General features: G+C 36.8%; 1 protein-coding gene across 1 annotated transcript in view; it reads right to left on the reverse strand.

The window, feature by feature from the left end:
• The window catches only part of LOC5563894, a 569,696-nt gene that overhangs the window by 21,620 nt on the left and 527,902 nt on the right, over nucleotides 1-20,174 (reverse strand). Inside the window, exon 9 of the mRNA XM_021840824.1 lies at nucleotides 5,902-6,060. Coding sequence (XP_021696516.1) covers nucleotides 5,902-6,060 — 159 coding nt within the window. The remainder of the gene's footprint in view (nucleotides 1-5,901; nucleotides 6,061-20,174) is intronic.

The following is a 20,174-nucleotide window of genomic DNA, read 5'->3' on the forward strand; positions in this document are numbered from 1 at the left end:
TCTAATCTATAAAATATGTATGACTGCACATTTAATCGTTACAATGGTGGGATGTAAATATGATGTTTCAACAAACTATGGATGGTTCGTCACTGTGAGTGTCGACACAAACTCTGATTCATGATTTATTTATGTTTAACATTTTTTTTTTTTTTTCAGAACACCCCTTATATACCTTTATTTTTGTAATTAAAAAAACTTTGAATGGTTCGACACTACAAGTGTAGACTTGCGAAAGGTCCACTTTATTCAACAAACTTTGGATGGTTCGCCACTGTAAGTGTCGGCATAAGAATAAGAGTGTTCTATGATGTCCCAACCAATTGAGTCTTTTGTTTCTTTTCAAATGAGTAAAATATAATAACACATGCTTTCGTACTGACAGCTGTAGGAATGTTACATTTAGGTATTTGTTCAACAAACTTTGAATGGTTCGTCACCTCAAGTGTCGGCATAATTTTCCTCTACATAGAAATTATATGAACAATTATATTTACGTATAAGCATGTATATATCTCACAAATCATTGTTTATCATGGTCTAATCGCTTATCAAAGTGAATCCTTTGACCCAACGATCCTCCCCATTAACAAACATCCCTCCCAGTAACCTTTGTGGAGATGCAGAGGCAAACACGGTCTCCAAATAGCAAAGGTTACACACTAACATTCCTTCCCTCAATCCCACCTGACTGCAAGGACGTGGCCGGCGCCGTTATTGACCTTGTATAAATAGAGGCACTGAATTATGCACACTGAAGAAGATTATGGCCTATCCCAGCTGAACTTCTAGTTGATTCTTTGTGCATTTTCACTGACTTCGGTCAATCACGGAATAGCAACCATTGATATGTGTAGTCAGTCTAAGCTAAGCTAAGCTAAGCTAAGCTATATTGTCAGATGTTTTCTAGCAAAGCCAAATAAAATTTTCAACAAAACTCTTGTGGAACATCTAAGATACAAGGCACTTGAACTCACCATATTGAAAGATATTGATAAAAATATTCATTACTAGTTATGTTCCAACAAAAGACAAAAGAAGGGCCTGTGCTGGCTAGATAAGAATTGTTTACCTTAAATCAAAAAAAAAAATCAATGTAAATGTTTTTTTTATCGAACAAAATTTTTACAGGCAGCGTTAAGATTGCCCAAAGATAAAATACAGATATATAAAACTATTTATTTGTTTGGAAAAATATTGTGATTCTCGTTATCAAAGTCGTGCCCATACTCTCTGGGACACCCTATACTCCTTTAAATACTTCAACATTTCTTCCTGTTTTTTTAGGTGATTTTTCGATTATCTTCGAAGTGTCCACTGCAGTTCGTTTAGATATTTTTACAAGAATACATATAATTTTATTGCTGTTTTTGTAAAAATCTTTCACAAATTTCTTTGAGAATTATAGTAAAATATTTCCGAAAAATATCTTAAGATTTCTTCGAAATTCAGTCTTGAAGTTCCTAAATTCAAGACGAAAAGACAAAGACATCACGTCGTGGATATTCCCAGTAATGCTTGCAATGATTTCTTCAAAGCAAATACCATTTTTTCATGGTTTCCTCTAAATGGATAATACTCCATTAATGGATAACAACAACATTGTATCATAATTGTATCAAGATTTGTTACAAATCACAAGTTTTGGATCATTTTGGTTAGAAGCACTTTTTTGATGGAGGAAATTGTAACATGATTTAAACAAAAACACTTTTAATGACAAAGACTGTGTCAAATTTGTTTTGATTCAAAACAAAATTATAACACAATGTGTTATAAAAAACCAGAAGGCAAGGTGCGCTTTTATACATGTAAAGAAAACAACAAATTGTGGTTTAATTCAATTATTGAAAATAACAAAATGAGTTATATTTTCGTTAAAATAATAATATACTTCGGGGATGAACCCACCACGGGTTGAATTTAACCATATTATTTCCTTAGCTCCATTCAAAGTAGTTCGGTTTATACGACATATTATTCCCCATTTTGAAAATACCGAAATCATGAGTTGAGGATAACTAATCATAGTAATCTATCACCTTGAATACGGTTATACATTAAAATGGGTGGTGTATCACAATAGATCAAACAAATGGTCGCAGTGATTATACACCCAACACAGGAAAAAAAAAACATATTAAAGAATCAATAACATAATAAAATATCATATTCTGTTTAAATTTTACGAAGGGAATTACATTATTATTTTTTATTTGCACTATTAATCAGCCAGTTAGCCGTAGCGGTAATCAGCAAGACCAAACATGTGGGTTCGAATCCCACCGGTCGAGGATCTTTTCGGATTGGAAATTTTCTCGACTTCCCAGGGCATAAAGTATCTTCGTACCTGCCACATATCGAAATCGAATACTATTAGTTTTTTCAACACATTTTATAAATAAATACAGATATATTGGACATGGTACACTTACCCCTACTTCTTCATGGGGTGGGGTAAGTGGATCAAGTATTATTATCATTTGTTGGCAGACTACTTACAAGAAATTAAATAAGTTACAATATCAGCAAATGTTGTTTTCCTTTAACTTTGTCCATTCCTAGCTTAAATTTGTCAAAGTGGCCATAGAAAATTTGAATTAATTCACCTAAAAGGTATATCAATCTTTCTGGTATAAATAATATAAAAGAATGAATATTGCAAAATTCAAACAAAACTTTTTGTGGTATATCTTTTGTTTAATTGCAAAAAAAGCAAAGAATACATTTTTTTCAATTGAAAGCATATTAAGGAACCTTATTTGACCATATTAATTGTTCTAGACAGATGGAACAACTAAATTAATTAATAGAATAAAAAGATTGATCAAAAGTAAATGTAACTAATATTTTTTAAATAATGAATGTTTTTCATAAACATTGTTAGGAATAATCCTACAATACTTCTGTACAACTTATGAGCATTAAATGGATGATTTTTCTCCAAATTACTCTAATTACAATATTTTTGTTTTGTTCGAATTAGTGTAAACTAACGTTTAAATATTTTTCATAATATTTTGGTAAAATAAAGTTACTTTTTAATTTTAAAGGTATCAAAATGTAACATAAATAGCACTAATAACAAGAACAAGAGTAATGTCATTCATACTATACATAATTACACCACATTTGTTTTGAGAATTGATTTTTTTTATTGGTGATCCACTTACCCCACCATGGTGGGGCAAGTGGATCATTTGGCGCAAATTTTCAAGTTCCTCATACTCATTACATTACAATCAAAAAATCAAAATAAATGGTGATTTGAAGTATATTAGTCCCTCACTTCTCATCCACAGAAAAAAGTTTGATTAACATTATTAACGTTAACTGTACATAACAATGAAGTTGACTATTGATTTTTCTGTATCCACTTACCCCACGGTACCTTATATAAGAAAATACTATTGGCAATAACTTTCCTAATATGCTTTAGTTTATGCAAGAACATATGATTGTTGAAGAAAGTGTCATTTTGTATCAATTGACTCCACAACAAGCCTGATGTCATCAGAAAGATTCAATAGAAAAGTTAAAACGAATGTCATCCTGAAAAATTCTTGGTTTCAGACTCATTATGCCAAACGACCATTAGGCCAAAAGGCTTTATGCCAAATGACCATTATACCAAACGACTTTATGCCAAACGGCTTTATGCCATATGACCTACCACCTTTTGAAGTGTAGAAGAGTTTTTTTTTTGTATAAAATCACAAAATATGTTTGGTAGTTCTGTATCCTATTTTTCATTTTTTTCTGGACTCCTCGAACGATTTTCTTCAGAAATGCTGGATTTTTTTTCCTTATGACTGATAGTCATTTGAAGATGTAGCGTTATGCCTAAGGCTTCTTCTCTAATAGATATGGTCGGGGTTCTGCTAAACCGCACCAAGTGCCATTTTTACCCTAATTGACTTTTTCACACCAGAGGACTCAAATAATCATTACCTTTCTACCATAAAAATATCCAGTAATTTGAACAGTCCCTTGTAATCTTAGATCAAAAATTTTCTTTGGGTGGACATGAAAAACTGCAATTTTGTTCAGCCAGAGCGAACCATAAACCAACGCACGTCATCAGAGAAAATTCATTTTTCAGATATTAGGCTATATTTTTTCAACTTCCTTCTATATTTTTACAATTTATCCATTCCAAACAACTCATAGAAATAGAGGCCAATGAAATTGGGCATCAATTGATTAATTAAAATTAAATATTGCTCCGGTGGCGTTGATCTATTTTCTTTCAAATTTTATCCAGCCACACCGCAGTAAGTACTGTTTATCTGAAAATCACATTTAGACATGAAGTAAAGGCATTTACATGAAGAAAATACTTGCATTAGCTTGTTATATAATATGTTTATTAAACCACACAGAAGCCGTAATAAAAAAAAAACGAATTAATTTAATCTGATACTGTGTGAACAACTCAGGTGGACTTGGTGCGCTTTAGTTGTTCAGAAAATGGCATTATCGCCATCAAACCCCATCGGAAAAACTGCACATTACTTGATTCAAGTGAATTATTTCATTACTTCAAGAAGTGAAGGTGACCTAGTGGTAGCACACTAGATTACCACTCAGAAGGCAAGAGTTCAAATCCCGATGAAACTTTTTTTCTGATGTTCTATCCGATGGTGATGGAAATCAAACAACTTTTAGATTCTGTAATTATTTTTATATTGCAGGAAAACATCAGCAAGTCAATGTACATCTGAAAAAATGGTGGTTCCTGGTGAACACTTCAAGCATTGTACTGTGAACTTGATCAGCAAAGGTGCACCAAATGGGAGCAACTTGGTGCGCTTTGGCAAAGCGAATTCATGGTTTTCTTCGATCATTAGGATCTATGTATGAACACGTGAGAACCTTGATTCAATACATACGAATCCTTCCCATAAACACTTGTGACATGGATTCCAACATGCACGGTGATGATAAACATCATTTGTCTCCAATTTTACTTGTGTTGTTGAAAACTGTGAAACACATCTAACCATACCGAACCAAGAACCATATTTTTCAATTTTTGCTCAGCCAGAGTGAACTGAGTGCTTCATATTGTTTAATGAAATCCAATCACATCGTTAATTTTTGATGATTTACTAGTATATTTAATCTCGGTGTACTTATTGAACACTGTTAATCGCATGTGAGCAATAAAAAAAATAAAATTATCATCCGCGATAAACTAGTACAGGAAAAGACTTTAAAGTAAAATATCTCGGAATAAAGATTTTGGCACTTGGTGCGGTTTAGCAGAACCCCGACCATGTAATCCCAGATCTGTACTGCTTAAGCATTTTATTACATTGAAACTTTTCATCACCATTGCTTCAGGTAACGCGGGAAACGCGAAAAAATTTTTATTCTCAAATCATAATTTACAAGTCATGAAATTCATAGTAATCTAGTAATAACTCCAGAATTTCTTGCATGGATCTTACGAATAGTTTTTCGAAAGATTAAAGTTCCATGTAATTTATTTTGCGTTCCCCGTGATTGTGATTGATACCCTGTATTGGGTTCCTGCCAACATATTGCTTCATGCAAACTTCCGTTAAAAGTTGATTCCGGATGCACTTTCCCGATAATCGCATCCTGTTTGCATCTTACGATTAAACATTTCCCTGTAAAAGTTTCCACCGGGAAATCCTAGCGTCCCCCGTTACGATAACGAGCCTAGTAAAGTCGAACAAACCGCTCAGTATGTTCCCACAGTTAGATGAATATGATAAAGTTATCTCATTACAGGCAAAATTGGAAAACTTTTTACTCGAGTGGCATCTTCTTCACTCGTCTCGGCGAAGTTTGCTTGTCAACTTCGACCCAAGTGGCGATACAACGGCGCACCCTTAAAAAAAACCGTACACATATTAACTAATCGCAACTCACCTGGAAACGACCTTCGGCAGCCAATCACCTCCGCAGTACTTGGCCAGGACCGGATCGTTGGTCGTGCTGCCGTCGTAGAATATCAGATGGTCCCGCTCGCCGGTGCAGTCGGACCACGCCCGGACGGCCCGCGATGTTTTGTTCAAGCTGGCGATGGATCTGCAAAAAATAAAGAGAAAAAAATACGTTACGTTAGCCCTTTCAGTACGAAATTTCTCTAGAAAGATTTAAAAATTAGTTAAGATATTGTAGATTCTCCAAATTAATCTGGGGTTCCACAAATTTTCAATCACATTGTCAATATCATGTTTTGTTTGCAAAATATGCTTACTTCAAGATTATTATCGATTTCTGTTTTATATGTATTCCAGTTGGCTCAAAAAAATTGAAAGTGGAGCTGATAGGAGCTGAGAAACGCTTCGTGGGATATTTGGAATGTAACAGGGACGTGATCTGAACAAGAATCAGCGTGAGTAACCAGTTGGATTGAAAGGTGAGTGGAGTTGGTTTAGACCAATTAATCGTAGAAGGATTTCTAAAAGAGGAAATGCAAGTAGAACTAGCAGAGTATTGAAATGAGAAATATCCTGAGAAGCACTCATCAAATAAAAAAAAAATAAAATCACCAATGACATTTTTTTTACTTATTGCGAGTCAATTTCCGCAAGTCCGTTTGAAGCAAATTAACTTTCTACTTAGTGAAAAGGCAAATATACAGCTATGAAAATATATTTACCAAGCCGTGTTTCAACAGAAATACCCATAGTTTCAGAAAATTTAGCATCAGTTCTAAAACCAGAAACAGATGTTTAAAAATTTGAAATAATGGACATTTCAATTTCTCAGATATAGCAAAACTTGTTTGCTTATATATTTGTTGTATAAATATCAACTGAAAGCAAACGCCTTCAGGTGGTTGGGCCTACCAAATAAATTAAATGAAAATAAAAGTTGAAGGCACAATTTGGACGTCTTCAATTCCATACTGGCTAATATATAAACTGGGATCATCCCTCTTGGAAGGGTTAAACAAGGTGAAAATTAAATTTCTGCTACGTCTGGAGATGGATGGTTTCCCTTCAAAGAAAAGGGGGGGGGGTGTCCGGTGTCAGGAGAACTACCCAAAGTTCAGTCAATGCCCGGCGGGCAGCTTTTTTCCATTTTCTACTTTACCTAAGGTCGAAGCAGAATATATGTAACCTGGTGGCTAGGTGAGCAAATGGCCATGTTGTTTGTGTTGCAGTTTTCGGAAAAGTCAGCAGCACAAAACGAAGCAGACATGGAGGAAAACCGCAAAAACCTTCAAACTGTTTCGAAAGGAGCAAATTGAGTTATCGAGTCGGTGTTTTGCTGGGCGGTGTAACGATGGTGAGAAAATGAGGACTTGGTTGAAGGAGTCGAGGGAAGTCATTGGATGTGTAGCATGTTGAAAGTGAATGTTCGAATATGTATTACACTATCATGTATGGAAAAAAAATAAATTTTTCGTATTGCGTGATAAAATACTAACAATGTCATGTAGCTTAGTTTTCAGTGCTCTTTTTGAAAACTTTTAATCAAAAATATATTAACGGAATCATATGAAATGATTGACTGCACTCATTTTTTTTTTATTTAAGTAATCTGTGTTAGACTTATATTTTAAGTAAAAGATCAATTTAGTTTAACGAAGTAAGTATGATAATATTGTCTAACACAGATTAGTTAAAGAATTTTTGGCCGACGTGTGCTTAGAACGATCTTTGGTGGAGTCTGTGAGAACGGCTTTTGAAGGAGAAGAATGAACCACGAACCTGCGCAACTCTACGATGAACCCAGTATTCAGAAAGTCGTCAAAGCTGGAAGGGTACGATGGGCAGGGTACGTTTCTAGAATGCCAGACAACAATGGTCACAGAAATGGTGTTCACCTCGAATCCAGCCGGTACAAGACGAAGAGGACCGCAACGAGCTATGTGGTTTGACCAAGTAGAGCAGGATCTTGGAAGTGTGGGGCGATCGAGAAACTGGAGGCAAGAAGCCATGGACCGAGTTACCCAGCAAACAATTTGATTGCTATATCAAAGTTGGCACTGAATTATTCATGCATATATAACACCGAAGAAATCGTATTTACTGCCAAAAAAAAACCATATAGATATCAAAGTGGAGGCTATATAGAGTAGGGTGCCAATGAAAATCGATTTTTCGAATTTCAAAAAATGGTAGTGCTCAAAAGTTTTGTCTCCTCGAAAAAAGTCCCCATGCAAAATTTGAACTCAATCGGACTTCATTAAGTGGACCCCCAAAGCGGTCAAAGTTTGGCTTTTTTGACCCATGAAAAATCTCCAAAGGGGGGGGGGGGGTGTTTACATGAAATTTCCGAAATCGAATTTTTTTGATGCCAGATGTCTCAGAAATGCATGAAACGTCGAGATCTGGTGTTATCTGGAAAATTTTTTTTTTGAAAAAATCGACCTTTTGGGACTATTATATGTGATATTTCATTAGGGTGGTTCATTTTTTTTCCATTAGGGTGGTCCTTTTTGTTAAAAAAATAAAAATAAATAAAGAATAGAATTTTAATTGAATATTGAAGACAATAGTATTAGAACATCTCTCTCATTATCGTTAGCCATTTTCTACATTAAATATGTAGTATTTTATTAGGGTGGTTCACTTATTTTTCATTAGGGTGGGCCTTTCTGTCGAAAAATCATAATTTGAATGGGATAATCAAAACATTAGTATTTTATCACCATCGTAGGGCATTTCCTTCATTAGATTCGTGATATTTTATTAGGGTGGCTCAATTATTTTCCATTGGTGTTTGCCGAAAATTAAAAAAAAAATCAGGAAATTTTGAATTTGATCCTTTTAGTATTTTAACACCTCTTTTATAATCGTAGGCCATTGTCTTCATGTTTGTTTAGAGAGGCTTTAAATTCCTCTGAATTCATGCGCCTCTAGTTCCATTTGATATGCGACATCATCGTAGGACACTGTTAACATATTTCATTAGGGAGTTTCTCTCATTTTCCATTAGGGTGCATCATTTTTCGTACAGTTTAAAACCATGATTTCTCGAAAAAGTCTCGTCCACTTTCCTTAATTATGGTGTCATTGTAAAAATTTCAACCTTAATATCTACAGACCGAAAGATTATGGTGTGGACTACTACATAATATTTGCGTAATGTTCGACGAAAAATGTAAAGGAAACTAAGTTAACAACAAATGAATTTTCTAGAAAGCCTCTTATTGTTAGAAAGGTCCTTTTGAAAAGTTTTGCATGATTTTCATTCGGAATGCAACACTTCACTAAGCTGAACCAGTTTGGAGTCCTCGTCTCATACAAAATCCGCTTGCTACTTCGTGATTTCAGATGCACTCATCTTAGAGATCAATCATTGAGCCTCAGTAACCTTTCCAATTTAGTTTTGCAAATTCCAAAGGAAATTCCAGAGAAAATTCTGAAGGAAATACGGAAGGAAATTCCAAAGGAAATTCCAACGGAAATTCCAGAGGGAATTACGAAGGAAATTCCAGTGCAAATTCCGAAAGAAATTCCAGAGAAAATTCCGAAGGAAATTCCAGACGAAATTTATCAGGAAATTCCAGAGGAAATTTCGCAGGAAATTCTAGAGGAGATTCCGAAGGAAATTCCAGAGGTAATTCCGAAGGAAATTCTAAAGAAAATTTTGAAAGAAATTCCAGAGAAAATTCGGAAGGAAATTCCAGAGAAAATCCCGAAAGAAATTCCAGAGGAAATTCCAAAGGAAATCCCAGAGATAATTTCGAAGAAAATTCTAGGGGAAATACGGAAGGACATTCCAAAGGAAATTCCGAAGGAAATTGCAGAGGAAATTCCGAAGGAAATTCCAGAGGATATTCCAGAAAAAAATCCGAAGGAAGTACCGAAGGAAATTCCAGAGAAAATTCCGAAGGAAATACCGAAGGAAATTCCAGAGGAAACGAAAATTATAGAGGTACTTCCGAAGAAAATTCCAAAATAATTTCAAAGCTTCAAAAGAAATTCCAAATGAAATTCCGAATCAAATTTAGCATGAAGTTCCAAAAGGCATTCCGAAGGAAACTCCAGAAGAAATTCCGAAGCAAATCGCAAAGTGAATTTCGACGAAAATAACGTAGGAAATTTCAAATCAAATCCCGAAGGTAGCTCCAAAAGAAATTCCAAACAAAATTCCAAAGCAAATCCCGAAAAAAAATCCAAAGCAAATTAAAAAGATATTCCATAAAGAAAATCAAATTCCAAAGAAAATTCGGACGAAAATTGCGCAGAAAATTCCAAATGAAATTCCGAAGCCAGTTCTAAAAGAAATTGAAAAGGAAATTCCATAAGAAATTTCAAAGGAACTTCCGAAGCGAATCCCAAAGGAAATTCCGAAGGCATTTCCAGAAGAAATTCCGAAAGAAATTCCAAAGGAAACGCCGAAGAAAATTTTGAAGAACTGAAGAAGGAAATTCCGAAAGTAATTCCAAAGAAATCCAAAATAACTTCCTGAAGCAACTTTCTTTCAGAATTCATGAAGAAATTCCAAAGGAAATTCTGAAGTAAATGAGATATGAAGTTCCGAAGAATACAAAGGAATTTTAAAGGATACTCCTAAGAAAATTCCGAAAAAACAATTCGAAGGAAATTCCAAAGAAAATTCCGAGAAAATTCAACGGAAATTCTGATGAAAATTACGTAAAACAGTCCAAAGGAAAATTCCGTAAAAAATTCCAATCAAATTTTCTCAATAAAATTCCAAAATCACCTTTGTAAATTCCAAAGGTTATTCCAAAGGAAATTCCGAGGAAACTCTATAACAAATTTGGAAGTAAACTTCAAACGAGATTTCGAAAGAAATTTCAAAGAGAATTTTGAAGGAAGTAATAAAGTTAATTCCGAAGGAAACTAAAAAAATCCAACGGAATTTCCGAAGCAAATTTCAGAGGAAATTCTGAAGAAAATTGCGTAGAAAAATCCAAAGGAAATTCCGAAAAAATCCAAAGGAAATTCCGAAGAAAATCCCGTGGAAAATTCCAAAAACTCCATAGGAAATTCCATAAAAAAATTCAAAGCAAATTCCGAATGAAATTCAAAAAGGAATTTCTAAGGAAATTTCGAAGATGATTTGATTTTGAGGCTTTCAGCCTTAAAAAAATTTCGAAGAAAAAATCACAGCTCCAAAAGAAATTCCAAAGGAAAATTCGATGGAAACTTTCAAAAAAAATCAAATTTCAAGGGAAACTCGGACGAAAATTGCGCAGAAAATTCCAAATGAAATTCCGAAGCCAGCTCTAAAAGAAATTGCAAAGGAAATTCCATAAGAAATTTCAAAGGAACTTCCGAAGCGAATCCCAAAGGAAATTCCGAAGGCATTTCCAGAAGAAATTCCGAAAGAAATTCCAAAGGAAACGCCGAAGAAAATTTTGAAGAACTGAAGAAGGAAATTCCGAAAGTAATTCCAAAGAAATCCAAAATAACTTCCTGAAGCAACTTTCTTTCAGAATTCATGAAGAAATTCCAAAGGAAATTCTGAAGTAAATGAGATATGAAGTTCCGAAGAATACAAAGGAATTTTAAAGGATACTCCTAAGAAAATTCCGAAAAAACAATTCGAAGGAAATTCCAAAGAAAATTCCGAGAAAATTCAACGGAAATTCTGATGAAAATTACGTAAAACAGTCCAAAGGAAAATTCCGTAAAAAATTCCAATCAAATTTTCTCAATAAAATTCCAAAATCACCTTTGTAAATTCCAAAGGTTATTCCAAAGGAAATTCCGAGGAAACTCTATAACAAATTTGGAAGTAAACTTCAAACGAGATTTCGAAAGAAATTTCAAAGAGAATTTTGAAGGAAGTAATAAAGTTAATTCCGAAGGAAACTAAAAAAATCCAACGGAATTTCCGAAGCAAATTTCAGAGGAAATTCTGAAGAAAATTGCGTAGAAAAATCCAAAGGAAATTCCGAAAAAATCCAAAGGAAATTCCGAAGAAAATCCCGTGGAAAATTCCAAAAACTCCATAGGAAATTCCATAAAAAAATTCAAAGCAAATTCCGAATGAAATTCAAAAAGGAATTTCTAAGGAAATTTCGAAGATGATTTGATTTTGATTTTCTTTATTATAGAGGCTTTCAGCCTTAAAAAAATTTCGAAGAAAAAATCACAGCTCCAAAAGAAATTCCAAAGGAAAATTCGATGGAAACTTTCAAAAAAAATCAAATTTCAAGGGAAACTCGGACGAAAATTGCGCAGAAAATTCCAAATGAAATTCCGAAGCCAGCTCTAAAAGAAATTGCAAAGGAAATTCCATAAGAAATTTCAAAGGAACTTCCGAAGCGAATCCCAAAGGAAATTCCGAAGGCAATTCCAGAAGAAATTCCGAAAGAAATTCTAAAGGAAACGTCGAAGAAAATTTTGAAGAACTGAAGAAGGAAATTCCGAAAGCAATTCCAAAGAAATCCAAAATAACTTCCTGAAGCAACTTTCTTTCAGAATTCATGAAGAAATTCCAAAGGAAATTCTGAAGTAAATGAGATATGAAGTTCCGAAGAATACAAAGGAATTTTAAAGGATACTCCTAAGAAAATTCCGAAAAAACAATTCGAAGGAAATTCCAAAGTAAATTCCGAGAAAATTCAACGGAAATTCCGATGAAAATTACGTTAAACAGTCCAAAGGAAAATTCCGTAAAAAATTCCAATCAAATTTTCTAAATAAAATTCCGAAATCTCCATAGGAAATTCCAAAGGTTATTCCAAAGGAAATTCCGAGGAAACTCTATAACAGATTTGGAAGTAAGCTTCAAACGAAATCCCGAAAGAAATTTCAAAGAGAAATTTGAAGGAAGTAATAAAGTTAATTCCGAAGGAAACTAAAAAAAATCCAACGGAATTTCCGAAGCAAATTTCAGAGGAAATTCTGAAGAAAATTGCGTAGAAAATTCCAAAGGAAATTCTGAAAAAATCCAAAGGAAATTCCGTGGAAAATTCCAAAGAAAATTCCAAAAACTCCATAGGAAATTCCATAAAAAAATTCAAAGCAAATTCCGAATGAAATTCAAAAAGGAATTTCTAAGGAAATTTCGAAGAAAAAATCACAGCTCCAAAAGAAATTCCAAAGGAAACTTCGATGGAAACTTTCAAAATATAAGGGAAATCCCGAAAAAAAAAAATTAAAAAAAACTGAATAAAATTCTAAAAGAAATTCTGAAGCACATTCCAAAAGACATTCTGACGACAATTCTGAAAAATATCCAAAGCATATTCAAAAGGGAATTTCTAAGGAAATTACAATGAAAATTCCAAAGCAAATCCTGAAGCAAATTGCAATGAAAAAAGTAAGTTAAAAGGAAATTTCGTAGAAAATTTCTAAGGAATTTTCTATGGAATATCCAAAGCAAATTTGTAAGGAAATTCTCAAGAAAACTCTGTAGAAATTCCAAGGAAAATTGTAAAGGAAATTTCTAAGAATATTCCGCACTAAATTTTCAAGATGCTGCCATCCTTAACTTATTAAATTTTGTCTTAAAAACATCGATTTAATTGTTCATTTCAGATCCAATATGATTAATTTCACGTTTAGAAGGAAGGGTGCATTCCGATCTATTTTTGTCACGGTTAAGTGAAGTTTTAAAACCTACTTTTTCGGAATCATGTTCTCGAGTTCTGTTGGGCTGTGAAATGGTGAGCTGACAATTAGGAAGGAGCGTCCAACATAGCTCTGGTCCTCACAAGCCCCTACCTCACGCTTCCACGGGTCAAATGATGACAAAGACCGCCAGCTAAGGGTTGCGTACTTAGCTGGTAGTGCAGCCTGGGCACTGTTGTCCTTCTGACATCAGCTAGAGTGAGGAGGTGCGTCTCGAGCGTCTGTCCACCAAGGAGGTGCGGCTCAAACAGCGTCTGTTCTGGCATCCAGCGGCTGAGTATGAAATGCTGTATCACGTCAGCTACACCTAAGGTGGCAGTCCCACCATCGTGATGTAGGTATCGCGACCCTGGTAAGGTAGCATATCGAATTTCTTACCTACCACGAAAAATGGAGAAAGGAGAAATAACGAACGATATTTTCGGCAACCGACCTGGCAACGAAATAAGGACTATGATTGGAAACTCGGTACCTGGAATGTCAGGACGTTAAATGAACCCGGACGAGTGAGCCTTTTGGCTCGTGAATTGCAGAAGGTTGGAGTGAGCGTGGCTGCTATTCAGGAAGTAAGATGGCCTAGAACTGGAGAACGTGAATTCAGGGCGGTGGATCCCGTCGCCAACACAGCTTTCAAATACAACATCTACCATAGTGGCAGCGATAAGGCAGAGCATGGCGTCGGATTCATAGTGATCGGGAGGCAGATGAAGCGTGTTATGAGGTGGAAACCAATTAATGAACGAATCTGCGTATTGAGGATACGGGGCAAATTCTTCAACTACAGTCTGATCAACATCTATGCGCCGACAAACGATAAACCCGACGACACGAAGGATGCGTTTTATGATTGTCTCGACAAAATCTACGGAGAGTGCCCAAAACATGACGTAAAAGTTGTTATCGGGGATGCTAACGCTCAGGGCGGAAGAGAGGATTTTTTCCGCCCAATAATTGGTACGGAGAGCCTTCACTCCGCCACCAATGACAACGGCCTAAGGCTAATAACTTTTGCTGCAGCTAGAGGGATGGCCATCAGCAGCACCTACTTTGCACGCAAAGACATCCGAAAGCACACCTGGATGCACCCAAATGGCGAGCTCTGCAACCAAATAGACCACGTTTTGGTGGACGGTCGGCATTTCTCGGATGTCATCGATGTGAGGACCTTTAGAGGCCCAAACATCGACTCTGATCACTATCTCGTTGTTAGTAAAATTCGTGCACGGTTGTCTACCGTGGCGAACACAAGAACACAGCGACCGTTGCGTTTCAATATCCAGCGCTTATCAACAGAAGGTGTAGCAGACGAGTACCGCTGGAAGCTTGATGAGCGGATAAGGGGATACAACGTAGGCGACAACCTCAACAATCTGTGGGAGTCTATCCACGGTGCGATGAGCACAGCAGCGCGAGAGGTGATAGGTACTGCTCGGAGACGGCCCAGAAACGGTTGGTTTGATGAGGAGTGCCAGAATGTGACGGATGAGAAGAATGTTGCCAGAAGCCGGATGTTAGTGTCTGGTACCCGGCAAAATAGAGAGCGGTACAAGGAAGCTAGAGCAGCCGAGAAACGAATTCACCGCAGAAAGAAAAGGAAGTATGAAGAAGGCATAATTACTGAGGCGCAAAACAGCATCGAACAAAACGATATGCGGAGATTTTACGAAACTGTCAATGGCGTACGGAGAAAAACTGCGCCGTCTCCCGTCATGTGCAATGACCGCGACGGAAACTTGCTGACAGACAAAATCTTGGTGGCTGCCAGGTGGAAAGAACACTTAGAGCAATTGTTGAATGGAGAGAACGCGAGCGCGTCTGAGAACAGACTAAATATCAGCAACGATGGACAAGCTGTGGAGCCCCCGACGCTAGATGAGGTTAGAAGAGCGATTAAGGAGTTGAAGAACTGTAAGGCTGCTGGAAAAGACGAGCTCCCGGCCGAACTTTTCAAGCACGGTAGTGAGCAGCTGTACGAAATACTGCACCGTACTCTGTTAAGGATATGGGAGGAAGAAGAACTGCCTGCTAGCTGGCTGGAGGGCCTCATCTGCCCTCTGTATAAGAAGGGCCACAGATTGGAGTGCGCCAATCACCGAGGAATAACGCTCCTCAATTCGGCGTACAAAATAATGTCGCGTGTTCTGTTCAACAGATTGAGACCGCTGGAGGAGTCCTTCGTCGGCGAATACCAAGCTGGTTTTCGTGAGGGCCGATCAACGACGGATCAAATGTTTACCTTGCGACAAATCCTTGATAAGTTCCGGGAATACAACTTGCAGACTCACCATCTGTTCATTGATTTCAAGGCGGCGTACGATTCAGTAAAGAGAAATGAGTTATGGCAGATAATGATAGAACACGGTTTTCCGGCGAAACTGATTAGACTGATTCGTGCAACGTTGGATGGATCGAAATCAAGTGTGCGGGTTGCGGATGAGACTTCAACCTCCTTCGTAACCTTAGATGGATTGAAGCAAGGAGATGCGCTTTCGAACCTTTTGTTCAACATTGCTCTCGAAGGAGCTATAAGGAGAGCGGGCATGCAAAGAAGCGGTACCATCGTCACCCGGTCGCATATGCTCCTGGGTTTTGCGGACGATATCGATATAATCGGAATTGATCGTCGAGCCGTAGAAGAGGCATTCGTGCCTTTTCAAAGGGAGACAGCGAGGATTGGACTTACCGTCAACACCAGCAAAACTAAGTACATGATCGCTGGTAGACAGCGTGGTTCCAATCGTGACGTTGGTAGTGAAGTGGTGCTGGGTGGTGAAAAATTTGAAGTAGTGGAAGAATTTGTGTATCTTGGTACTTTAGTGACTTGCGATAATGATGTTACCCGCGAGGTGGAAAGGCGTCTTGCAGCTGCGAATAGGGCTTTTTACGGGCTCCGTAACCAGCTTAAGTCCCGTAGCCTGCAGACGAAAACAAAATTCGCGCTATATAAGACTCTTATCCTTCCGGTTGCTCTATACGGCCATGAATCCTGGACGTTGAAAGAGGTCGACCGGAAAACGTTTGGAGTTTTTGAGCGTAAAGTGCTGCGAACAATACTCGGCGGTAAACAAGAAAATGGCATCTGGCGGCGTCGCATGAATCATGAGTTGTACCAAGTATATAAAGAAGTGGATATTATCAAGCTCATAAAACACGGCAGGCTGCGTTGGGCTGGTCACGTGGTACGAATGCCGGAAGAACGACAAGCAAAAATAATATTTAGTAGAGAACCCGGACGAGGCCGTCGGCTTCGTGGTAGGCCGCGCACACGTTGGCTTTTTGCAGTTGAAGAGGACTTAGGGGCACTTAATGTTCAGGGCGACTGGAAGCGATTGGCTCAGGACCGAGCCCAGTGGAGAAGAATTATCCATTCGGCGTAGATTCAACGTAGCGGATTGTAGCCCATCAAGTATCAAGTAAGTAAGTTCTCGAGTTCTATTGCCAAAACTCAATAGAGGATTTTTAGTGGAAAAAAATCTCACGGTGTTCCATTCCCAAGCACAATCCTGGTAGTAATTTAACGTGCCAATATTGAATACACAGCTTTCATGAGCAAAAGCTGGCCAAGGGTTCTTCAGCACTGGTAAATTCGCTGCCGTCTTCGGTCCAAAACTTGAAAAGTTTTCAGCACAGCCAAGCATCCGGAAAAGTGATTCTCGCTTGATCCGGAGAAACAGTCGGAGCTGCAAACTTACGGCAAGGAACCAACCCCGCCAGATTGCATGGCTGAAAAACAACCTAGAGCAATGTTCCGACTGGTTCGTTGCCCAACGAGCTATCTTCCGGCCACGCGTCGCACCGTGCATGATTTATGAACGTGTTTGTTTGCCATTAGGGTAAGTGTACCAACAGTATGTGTAAAAATCAGAACGCGTTACAGGAACATGGGCATGACTTGTTGATGTTAATTACTAGTTTGAATCCTTACTGCAACAGATGTTTCAAACAGTTTAAATACTTAATTGACTTAATTGAAGTTCAAAATATGGTTTTCCAAAATTGTTGCATTTGTACAATTATGGAAATAGTGTTTCTAGTTATCACCTAGTAAAATGTGCTGATTATGGGCAATAGATTGTTTGCACGAAATGAACTCAAATCCCATTCGGAGCTATTGATAATGCAACGCTAATAGGTAATGAAGTGATTTCTTGTAACATTTTCAACAAATATTGTATCACATTCAATAAGTCACATATTGTTGAAAAGGAGTCGAAATGTTGGAAAAAATTAAATATGATAAAAAACGCATTAATGAAAATATTGCCTTTCCTGTTCACAAATTTAGGAAAAATTGCAAAAGTTCAAAAATTAAGTATTGTCGAAAAAATATTTTCTACCATTCGCGAACATTTTCGAATGTACAATTGAAGAATCTTGATAATTGAGTACAAAATATGAAGATAATGTCTAACCGAGCCATTTCTTTTTTTTTACTGAGCAAATAAATAAAATAAACTACTTCCATAGCATCGTCATAATTGGGTACTCATATGCTCCTTGTACCATTTATGGCTTAAGCGGATTTAATATAACTTCTTGCTAAAAGCAATAAACTTGATTATTAACCAGCTATATTTGTTCATCTATTCTTACTAGGCAACAAACATTCTTCGGTTGTTTTTACCAATTTGTTTTACTTATCATAGGGTAAGAAGGGGTAAGAGTGTTAGTTAAAATCGCAATTTATATTTTTCTTGTGACATGAATTATTTTATTAGATGACAAACGTGTATACGTGTTGGTTTATCGTTTCTTATGTTTTTTTCTTGTACTATTAAATCGTTAAGTTTCTCAAGACTTATAATTGGTCACATTATTCTGATTTAAGTCATTTGAACTGTTTTATTTGCTACTGAAAGGCGGTTCTGTATACATCGCTAGAGCAATTTAAAAATTATTTTGTAAATTCTTAATTATTCTTCTTTTTGTTGATTTGTTGTTCTTGGTAAGTCAATAGGCATGTAAAAGTTAGGTGAAAAAAAAAATATTGAGAGTAGTAGATATTTGTTCAGAGAAAAGTTGAATTTAACAAAGGTTATTTATTTTTCCTCACGATGTCAAAATTTAATTTAGATATACGTCCGGAAAACTGCTCGTTAAAAAGCGGGTATCAAAGTTTATATCTTTTCAATCGCCTTTTATCATGGCCTATTAGTGTGTAAAAGGTTTCAGGAATAAAAAAACAAAAATTCGATTTTCATGTGGGAAGAAAAAAGGATGTCCCATATTGCCCTTCCTTATCGTATATTTCGGCATAGATGTCCTTTAGCCTGTGTTTGAGCCTCTGTACATGCCATAAATCCTTTTGTTATATTGACTTTTACTGTGCCCTCTTTTTTCATTGGCAATTTGAAAACACACAACACGACCAGAAAAGGGTTATATGAACTAATAGATCATAATTAAATTGCTTAGGACTGCATTATTAGAAAACATGGAAGTTGTTAACATTTTGAGCATGAGCATTGTTGCTACTCCGTGATTGACCAGAACAATCGAAGTTGCACAGGGAATTAGTGAATGGGGCTTGGGATTAGCTTACCATTCTCAATGTGCGCAGATCGGGAGCTCAAATATTAAAAGTCAATAACGGCGCCGGCCACGTCCTTACGGCCATCGGGGAAGGGAAGGAATATTAGTTGGACAACTGTTGTTACTACCTCTGCATCTCCACAGTTGTCATGGAATGGATATTGGGTTAGTGGGATAAGGTAGAGAGGAGGAGTCACCAATGGTTCGTGATGCGATCCATGATATAATCACGCCTAATCGGAATCGCGAAATAACTCGATTATCGCATTGTACGCCGAACAAGTGTTCATCACTCGCCCACACAGGAGCAGGCGGCGCGATCAATAGATCAAACACTACTAACTACTACGATCCGCGGTGTTTTTCAATTTCAGTACGCGAGCAACGCGTGACATGTTTGATCCTGCCCCCATTGCTCGCTCTCGCAGGAGCTAACGTTAAGGTCGAAGCAACATAAATATAAAGCTCCCGAATGGCTCGATGTCGATATCGTCTATGAGTTTTACTGTTCTTGATGCTCTCTTAACACGTACCGTACGAGAGAATGAATATCAACATTTATAGGGCTCTCCGAATGAGATGTGCCACAAACTGTTATGATTCACGTACTGTTACACTCTCTGAATATGGTTCGTTCGGCTTATTTGGATCAATATCTAATCTCCAAATAAAACGGTTAATGTTTACAGGAATTATAAAACTATATATTTTCGATAATAAATAGACCTTGATCAAGGTCTATTTATTATCGAAAATAAAATGTTTTATTATTTCTGTAAACATTGATCGTTATATTCTAGCGGAATAATAATGTTTGTTCCAACTATTGCCATATTTGATACTTCAACCCTATGTTTCTTTGCTTCCATGGTTCTTCTTGTTCTGAATGCCTTCCATTTCAACCTCGATCCGGGCGCTCTGTCGGTTGGTCTAAGAATTTACGAACGAAAACTTTTGCTTCCGCCAGCGCACGGTTCGGCTTCTTGTCCGAATAAGCTCTTCGTGATTTTTTTTTCTGCGCCAACAGACTTAAACTCACTCTGAGTGGCCATTAATCATGATGACGAGATTTGCTTTTCCGACGACCGTCGAAATTCTCTT

Source organism: Aedes aegypti, chromosome 2, assembly GCF_002204515.2.
Source record: "Aedes aegypti strain LVP_AGWG chromosome 2, AaegL5.0 Primary Assembly, whole genome shotgun sequence".
Lineage (NCBI taxonomy): Eukaryota > Metazoa > Arthropoda > Insecta > Diptera > Culicidae > Aedes > Aedes aegypti.